At 39.9% G+C, this 25,989-nt stretch overlaps 1 protein-coding gene across 5 annotated transcripts; it reads right to left on the reverse strand.

The window, feature by feature from the left end:
* Positions 1-1,243: 1,243 nt before the first annotated feature.
* Positions 1,244-25,770, reverse strand: pax1a (paired box 1a). Of its 5 annotated transcripts, none has more exons than XR_012990302.1 (6): positions 25,387-25,488; positions 24,405-25,016; positions 23,187-23,317; positions 22,682-22,892; positions 21,523-21,691; positions 1,244-3,578 (listed from the first exon to the last, which is right to left on the reverse strand). XR_012990302.1 is itself a non-coding variant. In XM_076299346.1 (5 exons), the coding sequence occupies exons 1-5, from the start codon at positions 25,496-25,498 to the stop codon at positions 21,606-21,608; spliced, it is 1,044 nt and encodes a 347-aa protein (XP_076155461.1). In that variant the 5' UTR covers positions 25,499-25,770; the 3' UTR covers positions 21,053-21,605. The 5 variants fall into 5 exon arrangements, 2 of the variants coding, with proteins under 2 accessions (XP_076155461.1, XP_076155460.1); XR_012990301.1 differs by lacking the exon at positions 1,244-3,578 and adding an exon at positions 5,954-6,359; XR_012990300.1 differs by lacking the exon at positions 1,244-3,578 and adding an exon at positions 12,381-14,600.
* Between the last annotated feature and the right edge of the window lie 219 nt (positions 25,771-25,989).

Below are 25,989 nucleotides of genomic sequence, written 5' to 3' on the forward strand. Positions count from 1 at the left end.
CCACAAGATCAGGTGAATGTGACAGCTGTCAAGACGTAATTGATTATGTCTCCATTGAAACAACCTTCACAGTCTGTGGCTTATGCATCAACAGCCGCACTGAAACGGTCCAAGGACTGGCCTGTTATTAAAGCTCATTTGGAGTATCAGAGTAGTATTTGGCTAATTGCAGCCAGTCTCTGGCCCTCGTAGACGATAAGGCCCTCCCGAGGGAATCGTGAAGGGAGAGTGGAAAGAGCAGTGGAAATTAGCCAATTCGGGTCTTTTAGACACATTTCAGGGGGGGAAATGTGCTAGCACTAGTGCTTACTCGACTTGCCGACCTATTCTACCTTCATGAGGCAATGGCACTTCGCTATCAGCACCTGAGATCAAGACCCAGCCAACACTGAGCTGTTTGGGCAACTCAACAGGCTTCAGTCACACTGAACCGCCGCGGTGAGAGAGAGAGAGAGAGAGAGAGAGAGAGAGAGAGAGAACTGCAAATGGGGTTGGAGGGAGTCAAATGCCTTTGTGGTGCCAAGTTTTATTTTTGTGTAGGTCCATTACAAGAGCAATTGCAGAGTGTGTGGCATTATGGAAGACGTCCAGATGGTTAAGATGGAATGCCCTGATTTGTTTTTGAGACCTGAACCCTACCCTCCTTGACATGATCGCTATCAGCCAATGCTCCCGCTGCACACAACCATTCATTAGAGACGATTATGGAGGCTGGGTGGGAGGTGAGAGGAGGGTTTTTCAGGGGCAGTAAGCACAGAGAGATCAGTGGGACGCAATCGCTGATCTTCCCCGTTCACCAGCTCACTGCATTGTCTCAACACAGTGCCAGCCACTGCTACTTCAAACGAGTGCAGAGACCATTGAGATAGCATTTGGGTAAAGTTCATCTCATTGGAGCAGGGAGTGTATCCCTTCTTGGGAACACACACATAAGGACACTAGTGCTCAAGACAGCTTAAGATCAACACCACATACCAGGCATTTGCAAGAAAGGATCCAAATGTACCAACAAAGGATAAAATGTGACTGACCTACTTTGTCTGCCGTCAAGCAGAAAGATCCTGTTATCTCTTTGTATGTCATACTTCTTTCCATCACAGCTCTTTGACTATGACACTGAAAACCTGGACTTTGTATCATGCTTTAGAATCAATCTGCCTCTGTCAAAACATTCTTTCTCACAGTCTCAACCATGGCACTCATTGGATTCAACATTGGAATAACAGATTACAAAGATTTCAGATTATTGATTGTGATCATTTATTTTATTTGTATAATGCGTATAGATAGATAGATAGATAGAAATTCACACTTGCTCGATTCATATAACTTGATATTGATCAGACATATTATGTGGAGTAGACACTGTTTTAGTAGACACTGCTAAACATTGTAAATAACCTTTACAGTTAGTAATTGTGGATTTTGAATGAAATATCTATACAGGCTCATTTTCTGACAGCATCAATCCTGTGTTTCAATCGCACTCTAATCTAAATGATCATGTTTAAAGGGCTAATTTATATTTAGAAAACCCTTAAGTAATGAAGTTTGTGAGACTGTTGCACTGTTTAAGAAGGCCATACAATTTGACTTCTTTGGGCTACTTGAATATATGCTGCAATGCAATAGCAGGCATGGTAATGATTATGTTTTTACAGATGGTCTGACAGAAAAAGCTGTCTTGTTGTGAAACACATTAGTCTATCGTTGTTCTAAAAAGTAAAGGCTATTCAATGCAAGAATTTGGCAAGAAACTGAAGATATCTGACAAAGGTGTCCGCAACAGCCTTCACTGAGCAACGCTTTCTGGCTTTTCTATTCATGCTAAGAGATGTGGGGAAAAAATGGATGCAGGTGGATTTAGAACATCAGAATATCTTCAAACAAACAAACAAACAAAAGATGCCTCACAAGCTGGCAATTGTAGTAAATATGCACATAAAACACTCATCATCATAATCATCATAAGTAAAGGGGCTCTGTTGTCTACTCCGTGGACATAGGTGTATTATTGATTATTGATTATTGCAAATATGCATAGACACACAAGTCTAAAGAGACAATTTCACCCCACAACACAGAGACACAAGGACAGACCCTAATTGCTCCAATTTATGCAAGACCTACAGTATATATAGTCAACTGGCAATGCCACACACTTTCTAATAGCTGGACAAGTGAACATAGATTAAATAATAACAATAATAATAATAACAACAATAATAATAATAATAATAATAAATACAACTTTTACATGTAGGCTATATTTGTTATATGCTGTGTACCTTACTTGACAAAAATATGTTTCCCTTTTCTAGATTAATAAAAACGTTTTAACAGTAGTTTACATGAATACACACACACACACACACACACACACACACACACACTGCATTGCACTGCTGCAGCAGACAGCATGACAGCACGACAGCCATGAACATCAAAGCAAATGGGGTAGGAAGATGCTAGTGGCTCAATTTGGCAGGTTTTTTCCTTTTGACCCCAAAGCCAAGGTTTTCCATTCTAATTTGAGTGGTGAGATTTAATTTTTTACAGATGTTTTCAGGGGAGTACCAATTTTGACTCAAAAGCAGGGAAGCAAATCCCAGCGGTTGCAGGGGTTTTACTTGTATTCTCCCCCCTGACATCTACAATCCTGTGTACTTACTTTTACATTCGCCTTTATATTATATGTTTTACCTCTGGTGTTTAGCCCTTGAGAAGTTTTTTAAATTTGATAGGAGCAGCCCTTGGCAGCTGCGGGCAGGACACAAGCGGATGTACTTTTTGAGGGTACGCAGGGACATTGAGAGTCAAGCTGCTGTATTTACAATGTGACCAGTCAACCTGACAGCATAAGCCAGAGGTCTGGCCAACAGTGGACTTGTTTTGTGTGAGCATGACCACACTCCTTAACCAGACCTTAAAAAAAGATTTTTGTTTCTGTTTTTAGGCATTGCATTGGGCAAGACATTATATCACACTTCTTTTAACTAAATGAGATACTCTAAATGACATTGATTACATGGCTGCAATTGTAAAATGTTTCTTGTTTATCTTTTGTATTTAGAATTCCCTAACATTGATCATTTCATTATATGACAAGTAATGTTAACTTCAGCGGAAACAATTGAACAAGTACTATTGTAATATCATTGGGACCATATTGTTAACGCTGATTCCAACCGCCGTAAGGTCAACTCAGCACATCCCCAGGCATGAAAGTGTACCTTTGTGTGATTGACACGGAGATGAACTGGACCGTCCAGCCACTTCATCCAGCCACTGATCTTCAGTTGAGAAAGACGATAAGGACCACAGTAATCGTCCAAGGAAAACACTGGCACTGGGCGGCTTTAAGCCGGGACCTAAATCCTCAAGATACTATAACTATTTACACAAACCAATATTTGCCAGGGTGGAGATGAAACAGTTAAGACTCTCGTCTTTAATCCTGTGTGACAATGCTGATGGATTAACAACAAGAGTGAAATTCAACACTCCTACCAACCATTTTGATCTTGGCTTGAGGTATCATGTTCAGTGTGCCCTGATCACTTTATTTGCTCTTCCTTCTGTTGGGAAAAAAACACAATACATAAATGTTCCATGGAACCTAATAGGCTACTGGAATAATGACCCATATAAAGGTCAGTGTTGATGTAAACATATAAAGAAGAATTCTGTTTTATCAACTGTCAACTCTGTTAATATCAGTTATATATATTTGTTCTATGTTTAATTATCCCTAAAAATATATTAGCAATGTTGCTGTTATGAGTAAGAGATTATGTGTAAGAGAACCTACTACATAATAACACTTGGCTGGAGCACACAAAAACCGGCTTATCATAGCTCACATTCAGGACCTGAAATCTACAATTTAGCACTGTCAACAAGAAATGAAGAGTAAAATATTGTTTTTTATTCATGTCTGGTGATGAAATGTAGTGTAGTGCAATGATAAATACATAAATAAAATGAGATTTAATTCTACCCATGGCAAACACATTTACTTCTAACAACAAACAGAAAGTTTTAGTGAATAACAGAGACATTACAATAGACTGGCCGCATAACAGTCTGTCAATACGAACACCTGTAGTGGATGTGTTCAAACCAGTTAGTGATGGATCATTTGTTCTGTCACACTTGCTCATACTTTTTAAGTAAGTTCCTGATGTTAGTGCTTATTTTGGTACATGACTGCTTGTCCACAGGCTTTGCATACAGGTCTGGTAGTATTGCACTGAGGCATACAAATGGCGTGTGAATAAACTTGCCAAGCGAGAGTTGTGCCCTTTTATCAGGAATTCATAACCAGTGACATGTGTCCTCTTTAAAGATTTGTTGATATTGTGAAGTATTTAATCATTTATTCATGTATCATGAATGTGAAGGGTTAATTATGCTGTTGTTGTAAAGACGTTTGTATCACAAAAAACATTGATTATACCTACATTTCTTTGCTGACAAAGCAGGCCTTGCCCCTATCTCCATACAAATCTTGTCCAGAGCTGCCTGGGACAGGCACTCTGAACCAAAGGTGTAAAAGTCCGGCTTCAGAAAGTAAAAGTCCTACCATGCTTCTACCTGTGCATTTGACACAGGTGATTTCACTAATTAGCTCATCTGCTGAGGAGTTGTACTTATTAGACTTATGGCCACCTTACACCAAACAACTTTGACAAGATTTGGGAAAGATTCTTGAAAGATTGTAGTCTTTTAACTAATGCCCCCCATTCAAGCTTTATTCATCTTTCATGAATCTTTCCCAAATCTTGGCAAAGTTGTTTGGTGTAAGGAGGCCATTAGCTGATGTAGTGAATGGTTGGAGCAAATATGTGGCAGGACTTTTACTTTCTGAAACTGGACTTTTACAACTCTGCTCTGAACTGACTGAAATAGCCCTGTCTGGAAGTGAAGGGCTCTGGTCTTCCCCTGTGGTTTTCTATCTCAGATATACAGCAAGCATGTATTTAGATAAGTTTGTGGCTAAAGCCTTTGGTTGGGTCCCTGACAGCCCCAGAGGCTTAGGGCTTCATATGACAGCTTTGGCACAACATCCAAATATTTCAGCGCAGATTTTTTGCATTTCCTATAACATTTTTAAAAGCAACATGAGGTGTCTCCTTTGGCACAAATCAGCTACTATTCTATGTGAAATGATGCATACAAGTCATTTAATGCATGTCAGGTTTCTTCAGAGCCCAATATCCATGGATACTGCTGGACAAGTAAAGCTATGTTTTTGTCCTTCTCGGAGGTGGGGAGAGAGAGATCTGAAGCATTCTGGACATGAGAAGCAGCAAGTAACAAGCTGGGTTTGAAGTTTGACCACAGTGTGGTGAATCTCGTCTCAGGCAGGTCTGCTTTGAATAAAATCTGATTTGCCTCCCCCTAAAATTAGTTTCCTAAATTACACAGTCTTCAGAGCATTGTATGAATGTGGGAGACTTGGAGGCTCTCATCCTCCAGGGCTGGTAATGAGAAACTGCTTGCGGCACTAAGCTTGGTCATAAAAGCAAACACCTGCAATGTTGACACCAGGGACATCCATCTTCCTTTATCCCCACCGTCATCACCCACCAGAGGGAGTATTTACTTGACCTCTCTATTACTTTCATGTGATGAAAGTGGAGGGAGCACTGTCAGAGTGTGTGTGTGTGTGTGTGTGTTTGTGTGTGTGTGCGTGTGGGAGAGTGAAGAATTAAAGAATAAGAAAATAAGAGAATGACTGAGCTCACAAATGGTGTGGTTGGACATGACAGACCGCAAAGAAGCATCTAGTGTTTTCTGCTTCAAACTGTGCATGATGTGAGATTAGAATGTCACTGGCATTGCAAGAGTGCACTTCCTCTTAGAGGTTGCCAAATTGTATACTCAGTACAGTGTAATGTTAAAACATTCATGACATGAATACTCAGAAAGTGTAGAAGACAGAAACATATTCTGATAACTTTGTTGTTATTATATGGTATGATAAGACAGTCAGTAATTTATTCAAAGGTGGTTACACATTATTTTTTAGGAAAGTACAAATAGCATTATAGGTCCAGGCAAATGACCTTTAAGTGAGCTTAGCACAGCCGGCCGTGAGACATAAAAATCACCTGTTGACATTACAGAACAACAAACGAGGCTCATTCCTCTGTGTTTATTTGCTTTTCCTCTCTAGAAGGCCCAGTCTCTAGACAGCCTTTGAATAGACTCTAAGAATCGGAAACCCTGCTCTCAGGAAATGGACCCTCGGCAGGTATCTGTGTCACATTAAACAGGAAGAGGTGGGTGGCTCTTCCTCAGCATACCTGACAGCCCCTCCTTTGTCCTCACCTGAGAAAGAATGAGCATCAGGGCTTGAGAGAGAGAGAGAGAGAGAGAGAGGTGGAGAGGGAGAGGGAGAGGGGAGTGAGTGGCAGGACTGGCAGGTGATGATACCTCTTGTTTGCATTTCCCATGAAGCCAATGGTTTGCGATGAAATTGTTTCACTGCTTTGTCCAGACACGAGTCTTGGGCTTGAGAGATGTGTCTGGACACTGATCTCCATTTTTGATTTAGTTCATTAGCATACACAACCATGTATACGACCATCACTATTAATGAGTGCCGTCTAAAATCTTATAATATTACGATTTATAAGCATCAAAATGCCTGACTGAAACATAGAGGTATCACAAATTTGAAACATATTTAGTGTTTCCAAGAAATGGGGTGGTGGTATGGTAGTGGATAAGGAGCTGGGTGAGCGTGCAGTAGCCTGAAAGATGTGGGTTCAATTCCCGGCTTCCACTGTTGTCCCCTTGAGCAAGGCACTTAACCTCAAGTTGCTCTGGGGACAATGTAATCCATTGTAATATACAGTAGCTGACATATGTAAGTCACTTTGGACAACAGTGTCTGCTAAATAAATAAATAAAATATCATTGAATTATGGAATAAATAACTTATATACAAAAATATTTAAAAGACAATATATGAGTGAGTAAGGGCTCTTATGAAGCTTAGGGGAAAGGACAGGTACACTTTGCCTTAAAAATGAATTTCTCATTTCTTCATGTTGACGGGAAAAATAACTCAGCACCAGTCCTGTGATGATTAACATGCCTTTGGCAAGTCAGCACTGAAACCCGCTCAGCTGCAGGAAACTGCAGACAGCACGTGAATAAACAGAAGAGCTAAAGTTATATGGTGACATGTATGGCCTGTGAATATAACTCCAAGAAGGAAAACAATCTTCAGCTCAACTGAAAATGAATTTAGGTCATTTTTTATTGCTTAATATTGTCAGTATTCAGTATTGATGTGTTTATATACTCTCAGTACTTGTATTGCACAAGTTTCAATCAAAGTGAAAGTACTTTAAGTACTTGTGGTGATTTTAACATAATTCTTCATAACAGGAGATAGGTTATTATCAACTGTAATTATCTCTTCACACACAGCATAAGGAATATATGATACAAATCAAACAGCTTCTTAGATTGGAAACAGGATCTTGACAGGTGAGTTTGTTTCATTTTTCACATCCTGAAAGACTTGTACATCGTCCGTTGACTGAGAAGAAATTACAATGAAACAGCAGAAGACTGGATCAGGAGAACCTGTGCAATGTGATTAGTAGATCAGTTTCAGGAAGCCTGGCGTTTTTCAGGTAATGATGAGTGTCTGTTGAAATGGGTGTTTGCCTTAGTATTACGTTACACACTTCATCCCTCACCGAGCTGTTTACCAAAGACGAGGAGATAGGAATTTGAATGATGTGGATGCGCGATTGTCAGACGTTTTAGTGTGAAAATTTGGAATGTGTGTTAAAAACAAAACCAATGTCAGCTCAAACGAATGTTTTCATACAGCACAACCGCATACCGCATAGCAGTCTCGTCTGCCATTCAGGACTGTTTTCTCTTTCCTTTCAAAAATACAAATAGATCTTGCTCTCTTGCAATTAAGGCTTTAGTGGTAGGACTACTGTGGATCCCTGCTCCAATTCAGGCAGAAAATAATGGCTTTCAGGACAAATTATGGGACCAACAATGGCACTACAGCACAACAGATATTTCATATTGGAATATTTACTTTTGGCATGTTCGCTAATTTGTCACTTGTACTTTTGAAAAGTTACTGTATTACAGAGGAGACAGGCAGCCCAGTGTCTGTCGCACAAGAGGCTGTTTGAAGACAGAAAACGTTCCGTCTCTAATTACTCCCATACTCCTCACTGGACTTGCTTAACCCTTCCTCCATTGTTTACGCCATGCTAAATTGACAGCAAGCACTCTGGGTCAAAGCTCAGAGCAAGTGCCGAGATGAGGACACGTGATTGGGCTAGGCAGACAGGGCCTGAGACGAGAGCACAGGCTGAGGGCAACACTGCAGAACACCACGGCTCAGCGATTTCGGTGAGCATCAAAGGGCCGCCCCCATTGCAGGAGATCTGAGGCACGGCACGACACGGCACGGCCCTGCGCCGAGTCGACTTTAGGTTAGGTCCACCGCTCTCTCTTGATGGCCCATGGAAACACACTTACACGGTGCCGCTCAGTGACAAAACCCCGCAGGCTACAGGCCTCATTGGCGACAGCTCCTGAAAACAACTCCGCTGACACTTTTTGCAAAGTTTGACGCGTTGTCACAGAGGTTGATGAGGCTGTCCTCTGACCTGATTGTCAGAGTGTGACATACATGGAGAAAGGGAACAGGGTTCTGCCAAAATACTTCAGAATCGAGAGGCGTTGTTTTGTAGGCTGGCGGCATGATTGTGAAACTGTCTCGGGGGTTTATCAGACGAAAGTCATCATCAAGGTGTTTTGCCTGGGCGTGAAGACAAACAGCGGTATGCTGCGTGAGCTTTTGCCTGTCTCTGTGATGAGCACCTCAGGATTGGGGTGCTGTCACAAAATGATTAATGGTGCTCTGTTTTTGTTTACACTTGCCTTTTGTTGTTTTGTCTTTGAGACTGATGGTAAGGTCTTCCAAGCACCATTGTTCAGTATGAGTCATCCTGGCTACCTGACAGGAGCTCCTCTGCATACCACAACAGTGCTACCTGACACACAGAACATTTCCTCAAACCTTCACTGACTGTCACATCCAGTCATTTAAATCTAGCCAATGATACAACAGAAATAGGTCAATAGTCAGTCTGACTCTGTTCTCTTCAATTTGAGTCATAAGCCTTTTATGAACATGACTGCATTTCTATCAACACAGGAATTCCCTTAATCACGGGGATTTAATGCATTATCTTTGTCATAATATCACAGGACAAGATGTGTGAAAGTTTCAGTAGGCCACTCAGAAGATTGAGAAGACTCAGAAGATTAAATCACCTTAATGGTTATGCTCACGATGACATGTATATTGCAGCATAAATCTAATGGAACTTGTAGGCCTATGATCAGTAGATTACGTTTTACATAGGCTAATTGACTTTCTCAAATCAAGTTAATGAACTAGGGCTGTCAAAGTAAGCTAATGTGTTAATTTTGATTAATTAATTATTTAAGGAAAAAACAACACATTAAAAATAACCTAGATATCACACATCACACATAATCACACATAGCCTAACCCTTGACCCTACGACCCTGAGCATCGGCCATAATGGTTTTAAATTCGGGCAGAGAATTCTCCATAAAAACAGGCTCTGATTCGGTTGTCAAATGCGGTAATATTTAGCGTGGCTCCCATCGGTGTGGTTGGCGATATTTGGTAGATGGGTGCTTGATTGACAGCTCTGTTTTATTATTTGTAGTCTACATGGTCAAGATGCTCTGATATGCCAAGGGGAAAACTGTGTGTGGAAGGAAGGAAGGAGGCGGCTACACGAAGGTAAACGAAAATATTTCTAACCATAGGCCTAACTGTAAGAACAAACCGTTTTTCAACTATAGCCTAGTATAAAAAACATTTCATTTGAAAAGGATATGGTGTGGTCTGGTCAGTGGGCATTACAGTGAAGCTCTGACACACGGAGTTCAGTTAAGTTTTCAACTTAAGAGTTCACTAGCCAAATAGGCTATGTTGCTCACCACTTCCTAAGTAAGGGATAATGTATAGAACGCCAGTCATTATAGGTCCCGACAGGGCGAACCGGACCCCGACGCGCAACCACTCCAAAACTCTCTTTGGCTTCCCTCACGTGTGTAGGCCTACAGTGAAATACTCGCTAGTTCGCCAGCTTGCAAGATTTTGTAGCTTCAAGTCAATGACAGATCTGACAAAACGTTTTAATTTTCACTGTAAATAGGCTATGCAATTAATTGGCTAATTAATTATTTATTCACAAAGGATCTGATTAGTTAAATAGATTATATTCAATGGCTAGTAACATTTTTTTTTTTTATCATAGTAGACCCACAATCAACTCACTTGTTTGTGAATGAACATGAATCTGTGGCATGGTACTCATTTTCAAGAAATGATTTCATGATTGAACCACATTGCTAAGCAGAAAATGTCTGATATCTTACTGACCAATCCTCAGTCAGATAGCAGGATAGTGTGCTCACATGAACTGATTAACTTTTGACAGATGCTACAAGCTGGCAGACAGTAAAGATAATTCTATGTTCTTTATGAGCAGGTTACCATTCATGTATTTCCCTCAGCTATTGTCAGTGAATAGCATTTTTCTGTCAACATCCAGATTTTGTACAGTTCAGAGACAAAAGATTGTCATGAAAAACAATGGTAGTCTAGGCCTAAAAACCCGAGTCAGTACAAATAAATGTTCAGTCACAAAGAAATGGACATTGAGACACATGAAAGACACAGCCTATGAGTTTAGTTGTGTTGATCCAAAGTCCTTTTAGGCAAGTACCTCCACTCTGCAGCCATATTGTAAAGCTTTTTGGGCACTTATCGAGAATCTATTTTGGTAGAAATGCGAGTGCACAAGGCTTCACGACACCAACCTTGCTCCAGCGGCGAGATCACAACACATGATTGGCACAATATATTCACAACTGACCACATGATTGGCAACAATGTATTCACATGTTGCCACAGAAGGGGCGGATATGTGTAGACGATTGCCATATTGGCGTTACAAACTAACCACATGCATTTCTATGGAGGATTTTTTGAGTCTCTTGATCTGTATAATTCATATCCACAAGCAATCTGTGGCCAAGCCTGCCTTCTCTGCAGCTCTGCAATAGGTAAAGCTAGTTAAATACTTTTGCAAGTTAAGCTTTCAATGAAGGGATTTTTTTTCTTTATACATGATCAGGTGAGTGAGAGGGTGCTACCAACCTAGCAATGCTGAAATATACAACTTTCACTTCTTGATGGACACAGAGAGGCATCAGGATTGTAACGTTAAGCCCCTCCCCTACATATGGCTTTTTGTGTGGTTCTATTAAAAATGAGTTGTGTTCATGGTACATTGCGTAACTTCTATTACTGTGGCAGCAAGTATGTCTGAGACAACAGAACACTCATGTTGTCATTTGCTAGGCTCTCGTTAGAAAAATGTTTTTTTTTTGTTGTCATTTGAAGGAGGAATGACAAACAGTATCTCTGGTCTGGTGGTCAAACAGACCTCCTCAAACAAAACAGAGACAGAGGATTTGTGTTTGAAGTCCGAGAGCGAGAGAGCACTTAGACACACTCGTGGTGATGTCTCCTTTCATTCCAAAGTCTTACAGAGAATCATCAGCTGACACGAACTGTTAAATGGCACAGGCCTCCTCCCAGGGCGTCTTCATCGCAAGTTAATTAAGTGAAATAAACACACCGACAGACTGAGAAAATGTTTGCTCTTTGGTAGACTACTAAATCTTTTCAGTTATATCGACACACCAGGCTCACCCATTGGACAAGGGAATGTCTCATCTGGAGTTTAAATGTGAAAATTGTCTCAAATTATTGCTCTGCTCTACAGATACAAATTTGAGAGCACGCACTCATCCATTTTGATTTCAAACAATGTCATTAATGTTGTCAGGCCATATATGAGGGTTCAGAAATGCTGTATGAGGTTTTCTTTAATTATATGCAATATCCTTTTGGCATGGTATTTTATAGTTGTGCAGAGCACAGACAGGGTGAATCATGAACTGTCCCCAAACTCTGTAAATACCGTTGGAGTGCCTGTATTCATGGACTCATAGTTTTACTGAACTACCTCATAGATCCCAACAGTGCACTTCTCAGCAGCATGAAGGGACCTTTTTATAGAAATGAAAGATATGATATATTGGGGCATATCAAGGGTAAAAGGATCATTGGGATCATTCGACCACAGTTGTATGTGTGGTACTCCTCTCGAAGGAGATTTACTCCACCAATTCATGTAAATTGTTTGGCCGAAGCCATCTCAATACAATCACTTATTGGATACAAACTTAAAATACATTGCTTGATTTTTTTTTTGCTTTATTATTGCACCCTATTATAACAGTTGCAGTCAGTTGGTTATACACATCATGTAGTTAGACTCTTGGCACATTGGTACTTGAACAGAAAATAATGAAATTCAGGTGCATGTAGTTAAGGACATATGACTTGATCATCATGATCATATTTAGTGCGTTCAATATTCATAGTCAAACCATTTCTTTATTTGACAGATCCAAACTTTAATCACATTACTCATATAGTCCTTTCAGGGTCTATAGCCAGTTAATAGAAGGGTCAGTTTCATTCTCACTCTCAGCTGATGACATTGATGTACTGTAAATGTTTGGGTCTGGGTAGATGATTGCTTGGATCAAAGGTACTGGTTGTGGAGTAAATATCACAATATCACACAACATTTTGTCTGGCTACCTCAACATCTAACCTGCATTTGTCTCTAGTTTAGTCCTTCGGTTCACTCAATTCAGTCTTATGTGCTTTTATCCCATTTACATTTAATTTCAAGCATTTTATATAATGTGATATATTGTATCCAGTCTATCTTATGTAACCTATAGTATTAGATTATGTGTGTGGGAAAAAAAGAAAAATAAATCCCTTTAAATTCCCATAAATTCTTTCCCCAAAATCAACAGACAGCACAGTGGCGAACCACAGAGACATTCCTCAGAGGAAGCTCACCCCCTACCCATTATCACCTCATAAGAATTTAGGCCAGAAATTAAGATGACAGCCCCAGAGGAATCCCAATGCCACACAGCTCCCTTGTAATGTCAGCCCCTGTATGTGGCAGCGTCACGCACAGTATGCATTTCAGTGCCCTGAAATAAATAGCAGCTGGGCACTCAGGCAGAACATTAATTCTGTACTCATGGCAAATTAGAGGGAAATCCAGCCAGTCCCGCTGTCTCTTCCTCTGCCCAGATATCTGTCCTCGGCAGAAGATAGAACATTATTGCATTAAAAGCTGCTGACGCAGTCCCAAAAGCAGTCTCTCTCCTTCAGCATGTTTTGGAGCGAGGATCTGTGTCTCTTGAACACAAGGACCAAGGCAATTTGTAACTATTTACATACCCACTTCTAATATAATGCAGAAATGGTGGACATAATTGTAGTTTACAAAACAGCTCTCCACTGACAACTGTGTCCTGAAAGGAACCATTGCAGTTGTGTATGCAACCATAATTTCATGGTGCTTTAGTCATCTGCATGCAATAATCAGACTCCAGGCGCAGTAATCAGTGAACTGGTGGCTTTCTACACTATGAAAGCAGTGACTACACCTTGCAAAAAGACACTTCCTTCTGTCTGTTTTAGGAAGCCTGGAAGTAAGTGCAACAAATTAAATCTTTCCATTTTTTTTCCAAGACAAATATCGTCATTCTTCTTCTGGCTTGGTTCTCTGAGAGTCTGATGTAAACGGCCAGCTAGCATGACAAGTTTCACTCCGGCATTGCTCCCATGTTACGCAAATGGAGGCCAGCACTCAAATAGTAATAGTAACCTATTAAGGCAATTCTAAGGAAGTCGCAGGCACAGTAAAACTCTATTGCTACACACTCTGTTATAGAAAGTAATACTGTATACAAACACGCCCACGACATATGTAGACAGGTATGTCAACATTCCAGCTGACAAGCCTTTGTGTACAATAGAATTAGTTTCCTAGACCAAACTTTGCTTTCAACACCATTAGTCATTTACTGTCAAGTCTGTGGAAGACTACATTGGATACCTCATGAAAAATTTAAGAAATGAAAAAGAAACAGGAACTGACATCCATTTTGTTCAACGATTCCAAGCTAAAACATGTTAAAATGCTAAACTACTTGATGTCTCACTTTTCAGGTACTACCTGATACGCCATGAGACTTGACCTCACTTGGCTCTGCCGAGTAGTGACCTGCTTCTCTAAAAATGAATAAAACTGCTTTCTGTCTTTCTTTTACTTTGGAGTAATGTTCCTCCAAAATGTCCTGATAAGACAAAAGTCCTCCACCACTACCAGCAGTGTGTCGGAGACTTCAGCTGGGCTCTTGAACGTGCAAAGCAAGTCTGATCCCTGCATACACAATTTGGACAGTGACAAATGATTCAGTCAGCAGAAAAAAATGAAGTCCAACATTGCTTTCAGCATTTGTAAAGGTATCGCCTTCACCATTACCTAGGGTGCTTCATTTCATAATAATCCACATTTGTTTAAGCTTGCAGCTGCAGAGGAGTCTGGCCAATGCTGTGAGGGGGAAAAAAAGACATTCCTGTTCACTTTAGTGTTAACTTATATTTATGACTTTAAGACAGGAAGATAAATAATATTTCTTCTCTGCTTTGTGTCCCCTTCCATTAAAAAAAACTGTCATTCTTTGGAGCGTTGGTCACATCACATGCATATCCTGAAACAGGCGTTTCTGTTCCATGCAGGAGTCAGAACAAAGCAGCATAAACAGAATCTTCCATATCAGTATTAATATTACAATAGTGGGTTGTGATAAATCGCCCACCATCAGAAGGATTTGGATGTCAGTTGTTTGTTGATTAGTCAACGTCTATGATGGAACACCCACTGGTTATACACATGCAAATGGCTGACTATACGTGTAACCTTTTGTTCCAGTGACTGTACCAGTGTCATCATCAAGTGTTGCTAAAAATGCTGAGTTGAGTCTGTAGTTGGAGGTTTGTATTATGCCCCTCAACAAACCTTAAGGCTGTACCATATTGCATTTTCTATCCTATATTGTGACAAGTCCTCTCCATGGTAAGAATTTTTGCCATATCAGAAATTTGTCATATTGTGATACTCATGATATAGATCCATTTGTCATGTCATATTGCAATATTCATGATATAGATGCATTTGTCATGTCATATTGCGATAGTCATGATATAGATCCATTTGTCATGTCATATTGCGATGGTCATGATATAGATGCATTTGTCATGTCATATTGCGATGGTCATGATCTACTGTAGAGGCATGCTGTTTGTATATGCAGTGTGCAAAATTAGCACTTCAGCACTCACCAAACATGTCAAAAATGTACATTGGTGAATAAAATAATGAGATCAGACCCCACTGTCAAGTATTCAGTTCAAAATGTGACTGCATAGCCCCTCCACATAGATTGTTACATTTATTCATTGAATTTACAGAAAATGTGCTGGACTATCAACGTGTATCGGGACATAGAATGACCTTTAACGTGATGTGAGATTTTGGTCATATCGCACATCCCTACACTTGTGTTGACTTGAATGCAACGGTCAGTCTAATGTAGGCTGCAGCAGATGTATTATATTTGTACCTGGACCAGTTGTTGACAAGTTGTGACCAATTAGTATTAGCAATTAACTATTACACTCCCTCAGAAAGACAAAGCCACTTGGTTTGCTGTTTCACGTGCGTATAGGTAGAATTGAGCTGAATGACCATATTTGTGAATACAATCAGGGGCGTCGGACTTGGGGTAAAAGTGGGACTGATTACTAGGGCCCCAAAGGGATAGAGGGCTCTTGAAAAGACTGGAATAAATTGTATGTATGAAAAAAAAGTGTGACATCCGGAGGGGGGCCCCGTCAGAACTGTTTATGCATAGGGCCCATGATTTTGTGCTACGCCCCTGAATACAATACAATACGAAAAAAATTCAATACAATACAAAAACTGAATTAACGTTCTATACCACCCAACAATTACATTCCAGGTAGTTCCGTAAATTAAGCTATGACCTTCGCATTTATGAAATCAGATCGTTCTATCCAACCAGTCCGTGTTCTGTTTACAGATCTGTTATACAACATTAATAGAGCTCATGTAATGCATCTGTTCCGTGCACCTGCTTCAACTGCACAACCATGAATTCCACCCCCAGTGAAATGATTCGGACTCCAGTGTCCCTCTTCTTAGTCCTTCCTCGAATTAGCTTTTACTGGTTCTCACCATCATCACCAGGGATATTACTACCACCATTTTCCATGCCCACATATCATCTCCCCCTAGTGACTGGTGACACCAACCACAACTTAATTTCACTTCATGAAAATTCAAGACTTGAACAGATAGAAGACATTTTTTTTAGATTTCAGTACAAATATGTAGGAATGCAACAACTGCTGAAACTTTGTAGATATTTGCAGTTTTTTTTTCTGTGAAGAATCAAAAAATAATTGGACCACACATTCACAGAGGCTTCGCTAGGATTCTGATTTATCAGTAAATTGGCCAATAAACAACTATATTGCTCTCTGCCTTTCAGATTGAGAGAGTGCAATTTTGGGACACCACAGAGAATCTCAGTGGAAAAGAAAATGGCAAGACAGGACAACACCATCTGCTGCAATAAAGTAAGACATTTCAGTGGGGTCCCTAGCTCCTCACCATGTTACTGATATATGTAATAAAAGTAGCAAACTAAAAACATTTGCTCAGTATATGAAGGTGAGGGTAAAAGTTATGTAAGGGATAACGACCGTCGAGGTGTCCTGTTATACGGAATTAATGGATGAGGGCGAGGGGCAAAAAACTCCCCGACACACAGCTTGTACAACTTTAGATAGCATGGACAGTTAGCCTAGCTTGTTTACAGTTGATTCCATTGTTGCAAAGCCTGCAACCAAAGATTCTAGAGTGCTGCAACCGTCGTCCTACTATGGTTGTTATAGTTACCATTGATAAGCATTGATATGGAACGGTGTCCTGTTATTCAGAATTAATAGCCACCCCACCAGCCAATCAGAAAAGAGTATTTATTCTCTCCGGGTGATAAAAATCTGTAATGTCATGCATTAGGTATGGTTAAATACAAAAAAAATACGTAAATATGTGAAGTGCAAGCTAAAAATGGTATATCTTTTGGTTTTGCTGACGTAAATACATGGACACATGCTAGACCATACATGTACTTGCATGTGCACACACACACACACACACACACACAACCCAAAAGTATTTCATTCATGCCATTGCAGTTTGTAATAAGTTTTCCAAAAATGAGCAGACGCAGATCAGGCAAAGCAAATCCCCTGAATAAATGACTTAAACGGTACATATGTATACATGCATGCGGCGACAACAAAGTGTCTGTGTGTGGACAGTGGATGCTTCTCACCAGCCCAATGACACACACACAAACACAACACTGAAGTGACCAGCACTGCCCAGGGTCCACTCAGCCCTGCTGAGCTGGCTTGAGGGGCACTGCCTAAACAGAGGACGCAGTGTGAAGTGCCAGAAGCCTGCGTGAGTGGGCTCCTGTGGCAAAGCCATCAGCTTTCTCAGCTGTTGGATGCCACTTGAAATGTTCAGGGTCTCCTCTTCAATTAAATGGCTTAGGAAGGGAAGAGGGGCCGCCATGGTAAACACATGTCTATATTCTAAAGTACATGGAGTTGTATAGGCTAGACAAGAACAGCTCTTTCTGCCAGTTATGCATTTTAAAATAGTTTAAGAATATATCATATACTTTTAGTTGACATGTTATCATGTTTGTGTAGTAAATATATAATTTTGTGGTATTCTCACCAATATGCTGAATTGCATCACATATGGACATGGTGATGGCAACAGATGCTAGTTTGACCTGGGTAGCATACATTATCTGAGCAGAGCCATTTTTATTATGAATGTTACACACATATGTTTATCCAAAAACTATACTACAGCTTATTTAAGACTTCTCTGGCAGGTATACAACTTCAAAAGCACTTCAATATTGTTCATGATTTGAGGTAATGAGATTTTTTTAACATAACATTGTATGTCATTTTAATTGTAATTTACCACTGACATACACATCATATTGCAAACTCATAAATTAATTATCACTTGAGGATTCCCATCCTTAGGCTTATAAAATCTTGCCATGTAGACATGCTTATATTTTTCAGTCTGCTATGCCATAGGTTAAGAAAATTGTTGTATGGTATCATTTTAAAATAAAATAGATCATTTTGATCACAGATAAACAGTTCCTTTGGTAGCTTGGCCAGGTAGACTAACAGCAGTCTAGTTCTGTCTTATGCCTCCAGCTATGAATGCTTTCCTAATAACAGGCACACACATATTCTTCTAATAACTGACAGCTACTGTAACTATTCATTTGTCAACAAAAGAAAACAAGCTATATGTTTGTTCCGTTAAAAAAAAAAACCCTAGATGCACGGCCACCAGTTCAATTCTGTTGGATCTCTTTTAGGGTAGAAACTTCATGACAAACCAATACAGTCAAGCCATAAATCCAGTCACTGGACTAGCTGTTGCCAGACATGAGATTTAGGGTGTGAACAAAAAATCTGAAGCATGTCAGTTTTCCATTGTTATACAGCTACATCCTCCAATTATCACTCATTTGACTGACATTGTCATTACCTCATGGAATTAAGGATGTTACCTTAACCTCAGATATTAGTGGTGTTGGCTGAGGAAATTTCCTCATCACCAAAACCTTGCTCCCCAGAAGCTGCTTTGAATGATCAAGACAATGGGCTGCGTGGAAAACGCCTATCTCTATTTTCCAGCAAGGTGTCCACCATTCAAAATCTATGGCTAACAGTTTCAAATGCTCAAACCCAGCACCCAACACTGCGCTCTGCTCTCCTATTGAGTGCTAAATATCAGGGAAGTTACCAAGCAAACAGTTTTCCAAATAGTCACTCACCAAACAAACCAAACAAAAGGACACAAAGGGGAAACTGGAGACCTTAAGTGTAGTTCTTTGACTTAAAGGACACTTGCTTTACAGGGACATTCTATCAGCAGCACACTGAGATGGCTCTCTCTGACTTCACATATGTGCTTAACTTGCAGTAGGATGTGTGTGTTTGGCTTATATGAGCATTGTAGCACCAATAAATCACCATTGTTGGTCAACAAATGGGAGCCTTAAGTCTGTACTGCACCCATGTCCATTATCAGATTGCATAATTAATTGCTATATCCTCTAGGCAATTTCTAGAAGAGAATCTGCAAACAGTATACTCAGCTGTAAATAAAACAATCACCAAGTGTATGGTGTAACTACTGTTTCGCCATGAGCCTTGCACTCGTGTCTATGATACTTTTTTTCTGCATGCAAGGATTTTATATTAATGTAAATATTTAGTGTATCCATAACGTTGTTTTTGGAAAGATTGGCATCGTTAATCACTTGCTAATTCTACACAGTAGGCTATGTGTGAAATTCTGAGAAGGGATTCTCAATAATTGTTTTTTTTTTTCATACAATTGTGGAAGTGTCAATTTTGTCATTCTTAGTATTTTCTTTATTTCTTTCCTATATTTTCAATCACTCCATTTAATAATAATAATAATATAATACGTTTACAATATCCATAAGTTAGTAGCCTACCATTGGCATATCCACGAATAATGATCATTTACGAATTCTCGCGCAGTAAATAGGTCTCTTTATAAAGGCCTAGTCGTTATCAGACAATACAATTTAGCCTGTTTTGTTTGCGCTCTTTGGATATGAATGTTGTGGGCTGTGCTTGAAGATTGGGTCCCCTGCAGAGTTAGCTTTATTTATTTTTTTGCATGCTGATTTAAAAACATAAATGTGTCGTGCAATGATGAAGAAATGTCTTGGTTTGTATAATTTGGACATTATGTCGTGTTTTCCATGGAGGCTACATAAGCACTATTTATATTTTGTCTCCAGTTTTATAGCTGAAATTTGGCACGTGTTTGTGTGCGCATGTTTAAATGAGTCAGTAAGAGAGAGTGTGTGGGAGAGAGGGAGAGCGCAGTGCAGTTGAACATGTAATATGATTTCTTTTGATCGCACAAGTTTTATGGAAAATATCTAGGCCCGCTAAAAGTGCGTGAGAACCACAGTCAGTGTTTTGATACTGTCAACGTTTAGACGGCAGCATATATAAACAGACACATAGTCCACATAGACCTCCATTGGTCTAAATGTGGAGGTTTACTTGAAATGCATTGTCTTACGTCAACTATCTTAGGTCTATAGATGAATACAAATAGGTTACACTTCTCTTGTTCATGTTATATGAACCACATTTTCCATACCATCAGTTTCCTGGGACTTGACAACACTAGATCCTCCAGTCTAAAATGTAGCCTTCCATTTAATTCTACAACGTAATGTAGAATCTACAATCTACAATCTACAATGTAGCCTTCCATTTAATTCTACAACGTAATGTAGAATCTACAAACTCCACGAGTTTGACTGAAATGAAATAGTGATTCCCTACTAAGCAACATTGCTCTTACACTTCAAAAACCAAACCGGTCCCGGATATGTGCTTTAGAAATATCTGACAAAGGTAGGCTAGGCTACGGTTCAAATATTTCAATCACAATTAGATCTAAACTGGTCTTTGAACAAAACAGACTCCAGTGTGAAAGATGGTTAATATTGATAGTAGCCTACACCAAGAGGGCATCCGTCCAGCCGACCTGATAGTATCACAGAGGCGCCAAGAGAGAAATGCGTCATTAAGCGAGCAAGTAGCCGATTCATACATTCTCACACATACAGTTTTTGATAGTCTCAGCTAGGCTAATGTAGGCTACTTATCGCTAATACCAATAAGGCCTATACAAAATCACAATGAGCAGGACAGGTGCTCATCGTCAACCTGCCATCAGATCGCAAAGCAAAGACGCAGGTCTCCTGAAATTATTTAACTTCAGATACATTTAAACACACTGTCTCCAAGTTAATATTTACAATGCCTTTATTTAGCATATTTACATAAGTATTTATAAAAATATAATTAAAGCTTTTGCAAATATTTTACATTTAATATTAATAACTTGTTCACATCGTTGAGTTGAATGCAGTCTCTCAGAATCTGTATGCGTCTTCTTTATTTCTGTACATGAATATAGGCATCTTTGCCTTTTGTCATCAAAATAGCCCCAAACAGAACAACAAATCTGCACATTTGTATCAATGACATAACTGTTATGACTGCAATCTTCGATAGAAGTAGACTATACATGGAGCATCCTATACGATTCAAAACCTATCGTTCAACACCGCGGCATGAGGGAGGCTATGGCATCCATGCCCAGAGGTTTACATTCAGTTTTGGACATATTGTAGGGACAAGTTATGGTAAGCCTGACAACGGATGGCTGTATCGATACATTCCTCCAAGACACTTTAGATAATGCTTCGACTTACTGTTCGAGATCTTGAAATGCACGCAATTAAATGGGATATTTGCGGCTCGTAATGTGTGGTGATTCCTCTCTAGCTTCTGGGGGTTATGATGATGAGGTAGGAAGATTGAGTCCGTGTATGCTGTTCAAAGCCTCGTGCTTGCTCAAGGGACTGGGAGGTTTACGGTCTCCTGCAAAGAGGGGGCAGATAGACAAGGAGTGTGCTTAGAGAGCAAACAAGTCATAATTCTGTCTCACAGTTTTTTGTCTGTCTACAAAAAAAAAAACACTGTTCATGCAACACCACGTACATTTTCAAAAGTAATGGTCAATATTTTAAATCCTTAATGAGCATATAGCTTTATGCTAACATTTACTGTGGGCTATGGCTAACATAAATATTCGACCTGAGGGGATTGTATTAATGATGATAATTATAATAACCTAATATTATTATTAAATCATTATTATTATAATTAAGGCAAACAATAACTATAGCCTATACAAAGTTTCGTTATCTTGACTACAGCAAAATCGAGATCTCGAGAAACCATGTCTAAATAATGCATAAACTCTTGGCATTTCAGGGTTTCCATAGCCTACAATATTTTTGGAGAAATAAGGAATAATTAGGCTACTTAAAATCAAAGCCTGTTTATGTGAACCTTGAAAACTCCGCTGTAAAGCCAGATTATGTAATGAATCGAACTATGCACATAAAGTTCATGAGTGTTCTCTCTATGCACTATTAGGGTTGTCTCTGGTTTTATATCGGTATTAATCAACTCCAGACCCTATACACACGTCTTTTCCTCATGTCATGCTAGAACAATGCAATATATGTGACTATAGGCTACATCAGAGAAGCTATGTTTTCGATCACAACACATGCCCAGCATGATGCAAAATGGCACCATTCACGGTATCATGGATATAACGCTTTTTTGAAACTGAACCGTGATTTTTTTCTAAACCTTGCCTTTAAGACATGTCTTTGTTGGTTGGTTGGTTAAATTTTCGGACTCAATCTAAAACCTCTCTGCGAAATAATGTGTTGGCTACCGCCTCATGATAAATGGTTTGACAAAATTGCATGACAAAAAAGTATTTTCGAAAAAGTCGTCACTACACGATTTCAAGTTACAGTATGAAGTAATCAGCAGCAACCAGGTGTAACCTACCGTCTCGCGCTGCATGTTTGAATGACATTGGCGAATGGATGTCACCCGCGTGTATCGTCATACCGCTGCTTGGGTGCGATAGGGTCGTGCCCTGGGTTTGCCAGTGATGAGCTGGAGTCACATAGCTTCCAGCTGGACCACTATAGACACCGTACTGATTTGACGGAGAGTATGCACACGCAGGTACATAACTGGACAATGTGGATGATGCCTGTGAACGCATACACGGTACACACACACACACGCACACGCACACATACAAAGACAGAAAACAGGGTAACTAACACCTACAAATAATTATATAAATGATCTTCATCCATGTTAAGAGTGCCCAATACTAGCTTCTTGAGAGGAATGCTGACTACCACTATTCACTCTGGAAAAACACACGTTGCATTTTACACAGCCTAGTAGGCCTCAACGGGGAACAACAGGACGTTTTACACTACATTTTAACTAACACTGTCATTTGGACAGTATGTTATGTTTTGCTGAGGACATTTACCTGAGGATATTTAATGTCCGCGTCGACAGCCGATTTGTCAATTCCGTTCACCCCATGAGCGGTGGAAAACGTCCCTCTGTTGACACTTCCCCAGTCTTCCATTTTTGGTGGGTATCCCTCTGCAGCAATGGCTGGATGGCAACAAAAACATGTCAGGCTAGATGCATTCTAGTAGAGCAGAACTGTAAAATAGTTGGATATCAGACCCTCTAAAATAAGAATCACTATATGCTATGTATGAGACGATATATAAAATATATTTTTAGAAAGATCAATCGTAAAAATACCCTGTGGTATGAGATCAGAGACCTCACAATCCCTCATATAAGTTTCATTTTAAACATTCAATACATATTTGAAAACAAAAATAATTGTAAAAAACTGAGGGTTATTTTACAAAACTATAACTAATAGCCTACGTTGAATACGTTACACGTTAAATAATAAACAGAAGAAAATGTATGTGCACCAGTATGTAATATTATACGTTATAATAATAATAATAATAATAATAATAATAATAATACAAATAATAATAATATCATTATAACTGTTGTTATTCTTATTATACAAATATATAGGTTACTGCTATTTATGCTACACTGCATTGGACTACCATTTACCTTAAACAAGACACATGAAGAAAATTTAAATAAAGCGTGCAAAATCTTATAATCAAGAGATACAGTGGGCCTAGTAAAAAAAACGATGATAATAAAATGTCAGGAAACAATATGTTCTGAAATGTGCCCAATTGATCTATTGCTGTCAGGATGTAAATATATAAAATGATAAACATCTAGGCCTATATCTTGTTAATGGTCCTTGAGTTCCAGTAATATGAATTCCAGTTTTCAGGACCGAAGAAGCATATTTCTGTCGAGAATGCAGCCTAATCTATCTCGATTCGTGTTATTTCATTTTATACTGACCAAGGAGTGTTTTGTGCATTTAGTTAGGCTAATTTAAAGACAACAGACTAATTTTTTTTTCCCCCCCTTTCAAATGCCTCCTTGTTAGGATCAGGGCCTACATGGAAAAACAACTTGATTTATATTATGCATCCCACGCCATAAGTATTGAATAAACATTAAACGTTCTTACAACAAAATCTATAGTGGTTAAATTAAAAACAAATTGTAGGTGGTGGATTTCAACAAGACGTAAAAGCCATAGTCGAGAAAAATAGGATGAAATATTCGTGTTTGAACTACTGACCTGCAGGGTCCATGAAGGGTCTCATACCAAGGATACTGCTGACCGTGTGTGCTGAGGGCCAGCCCCGTGATATGCCCGTGACGGGCACACCAGGGTTGCCCATTTTGGTCCCAGTAGGTGACATTGCGTTTGGATACGAATAGGGATAAATATGGTTGTATGGAATTCCTGGCTGCGGCGGCTGCTTGCTGGTCTCGTACTGGTTCGGCTGGGACAGAGTTCCAATCTTGTTCCGTAAAATCCTACTAATAGAGCTGACTGATGGTACGTTATATTTGTCACAAACGCCGTCCGCTAGAAGTCTGTCTCGAATTTCCCAAGCAAAGATTCCGGGGTCATTCTGCTTGTATTCCCTTATGTTTTTCACCACGTTAGGTGTGGTAACCCGTGGCTTGCTCCCGCCGATTGCACCTGGTAAAATCGACCCAGTTTCGTTGTATCTTGCTAGGATCTTACTCACACAGCCATGGGAGACGCGGAGTTGTCTACTAATGTCACAAGGTCGTATCCCGAGCTGAGCCAACTCCACTATCCGTAGCCGTATTGCATTGGGCAGCGGACGTCCATTGACAAACACCCCGCCTAGCTGGTTCACCTCCCCATATGTTTGCTCTGTAAGAAAGAAAAAACATTACTTGCACTGTATTTGTTCCAAAACAGCTGGAGAACATGAAGACTTTCCATGCCGTCACTATTGGAAGTTATGAGTAAAATGGCGATCCAATGTAAGCGGCTCTATTATTTAGACCCAGTAGGGTACAAAAAATAGACAACACTTACCTCGCCTATGGCATTGAGTCTAATATGGCAGAATGAGGATATCATGTTATAAACGTACATGTAGACAATTTACAGCTCATGCGTTGCTAGAGACCCAAGGCATGCAAGGACTATGGCACAAGTCAGAAATTCTGTTCTGTAGTATATTTGTTTCTAGCAGCTATTGTACCCATGCAAAAGAGACCATCCAGTTTTGACTAACCCGTGGTCGACTTTACGGTTATTTCTGGCGTTATGCAGGCGTGTAAAACATGCTCTGCCGCTATCATCTTCCTGCCACTGAAGCATGCAGACGTGAAGAGTGGCTCACCCATTTGCCCGTGGTTTTGTGATGCTTTCCTTGAAATAGCTACTCTTCAATGGCTGAACGCACTGTGTCGATTGCACCGGGTGGGGGAAAGCGAGGAAGTTAACAAGAAAATGACGGAGTCCCCAAGTTTTTCTCTCGAAGCTGCGGTCCCACGCCCCACTACAACGAGAAACTATTGTGAACACTGGGGCTGCAGTGATCTTCATCCGTTAAAGACAAATTTCTCTTATCCCGGAGCCTGGAGTTTGCTCAGATTAATTTGACGCGTCCTCCACGTCAATCGAGCTGGCTACGCTACGCACATTGGTTTGATCTCATTGGTCCGTCAGGCTCCGGATAGGCTGCCTTTCCTCGCACATGCACCATCCGGTCTACACAATTTAACCTTTGAGTAATCCGAATTGGTAAGTGAGATGGGTGTGATATTTTGCTATAACCTTTACCAGCACATACAACGAAAGGTGGTCTTATGTAAAACGAATTGTAAATAGAGTA

Source organism: Alosa pseudoharengus, unplaced genomic scaffold (genome assembly GCF_046254945.1).
Source record: "Alosa pseudoharengus isolate Yale_2024_CS ecotype anadromous, Long Island Sound unplaced genomic scaffold, YU_APseudo_1.1 YU_APseudo_1.1_scf_22, whole genome shotgun sequence".
Lineage (NCBI taxonomy): Eukaryota > Metazoa > Chordata > Actinopteri > Clupeiformes > Clupeidae > Alosa > Alosa pseudoharengus.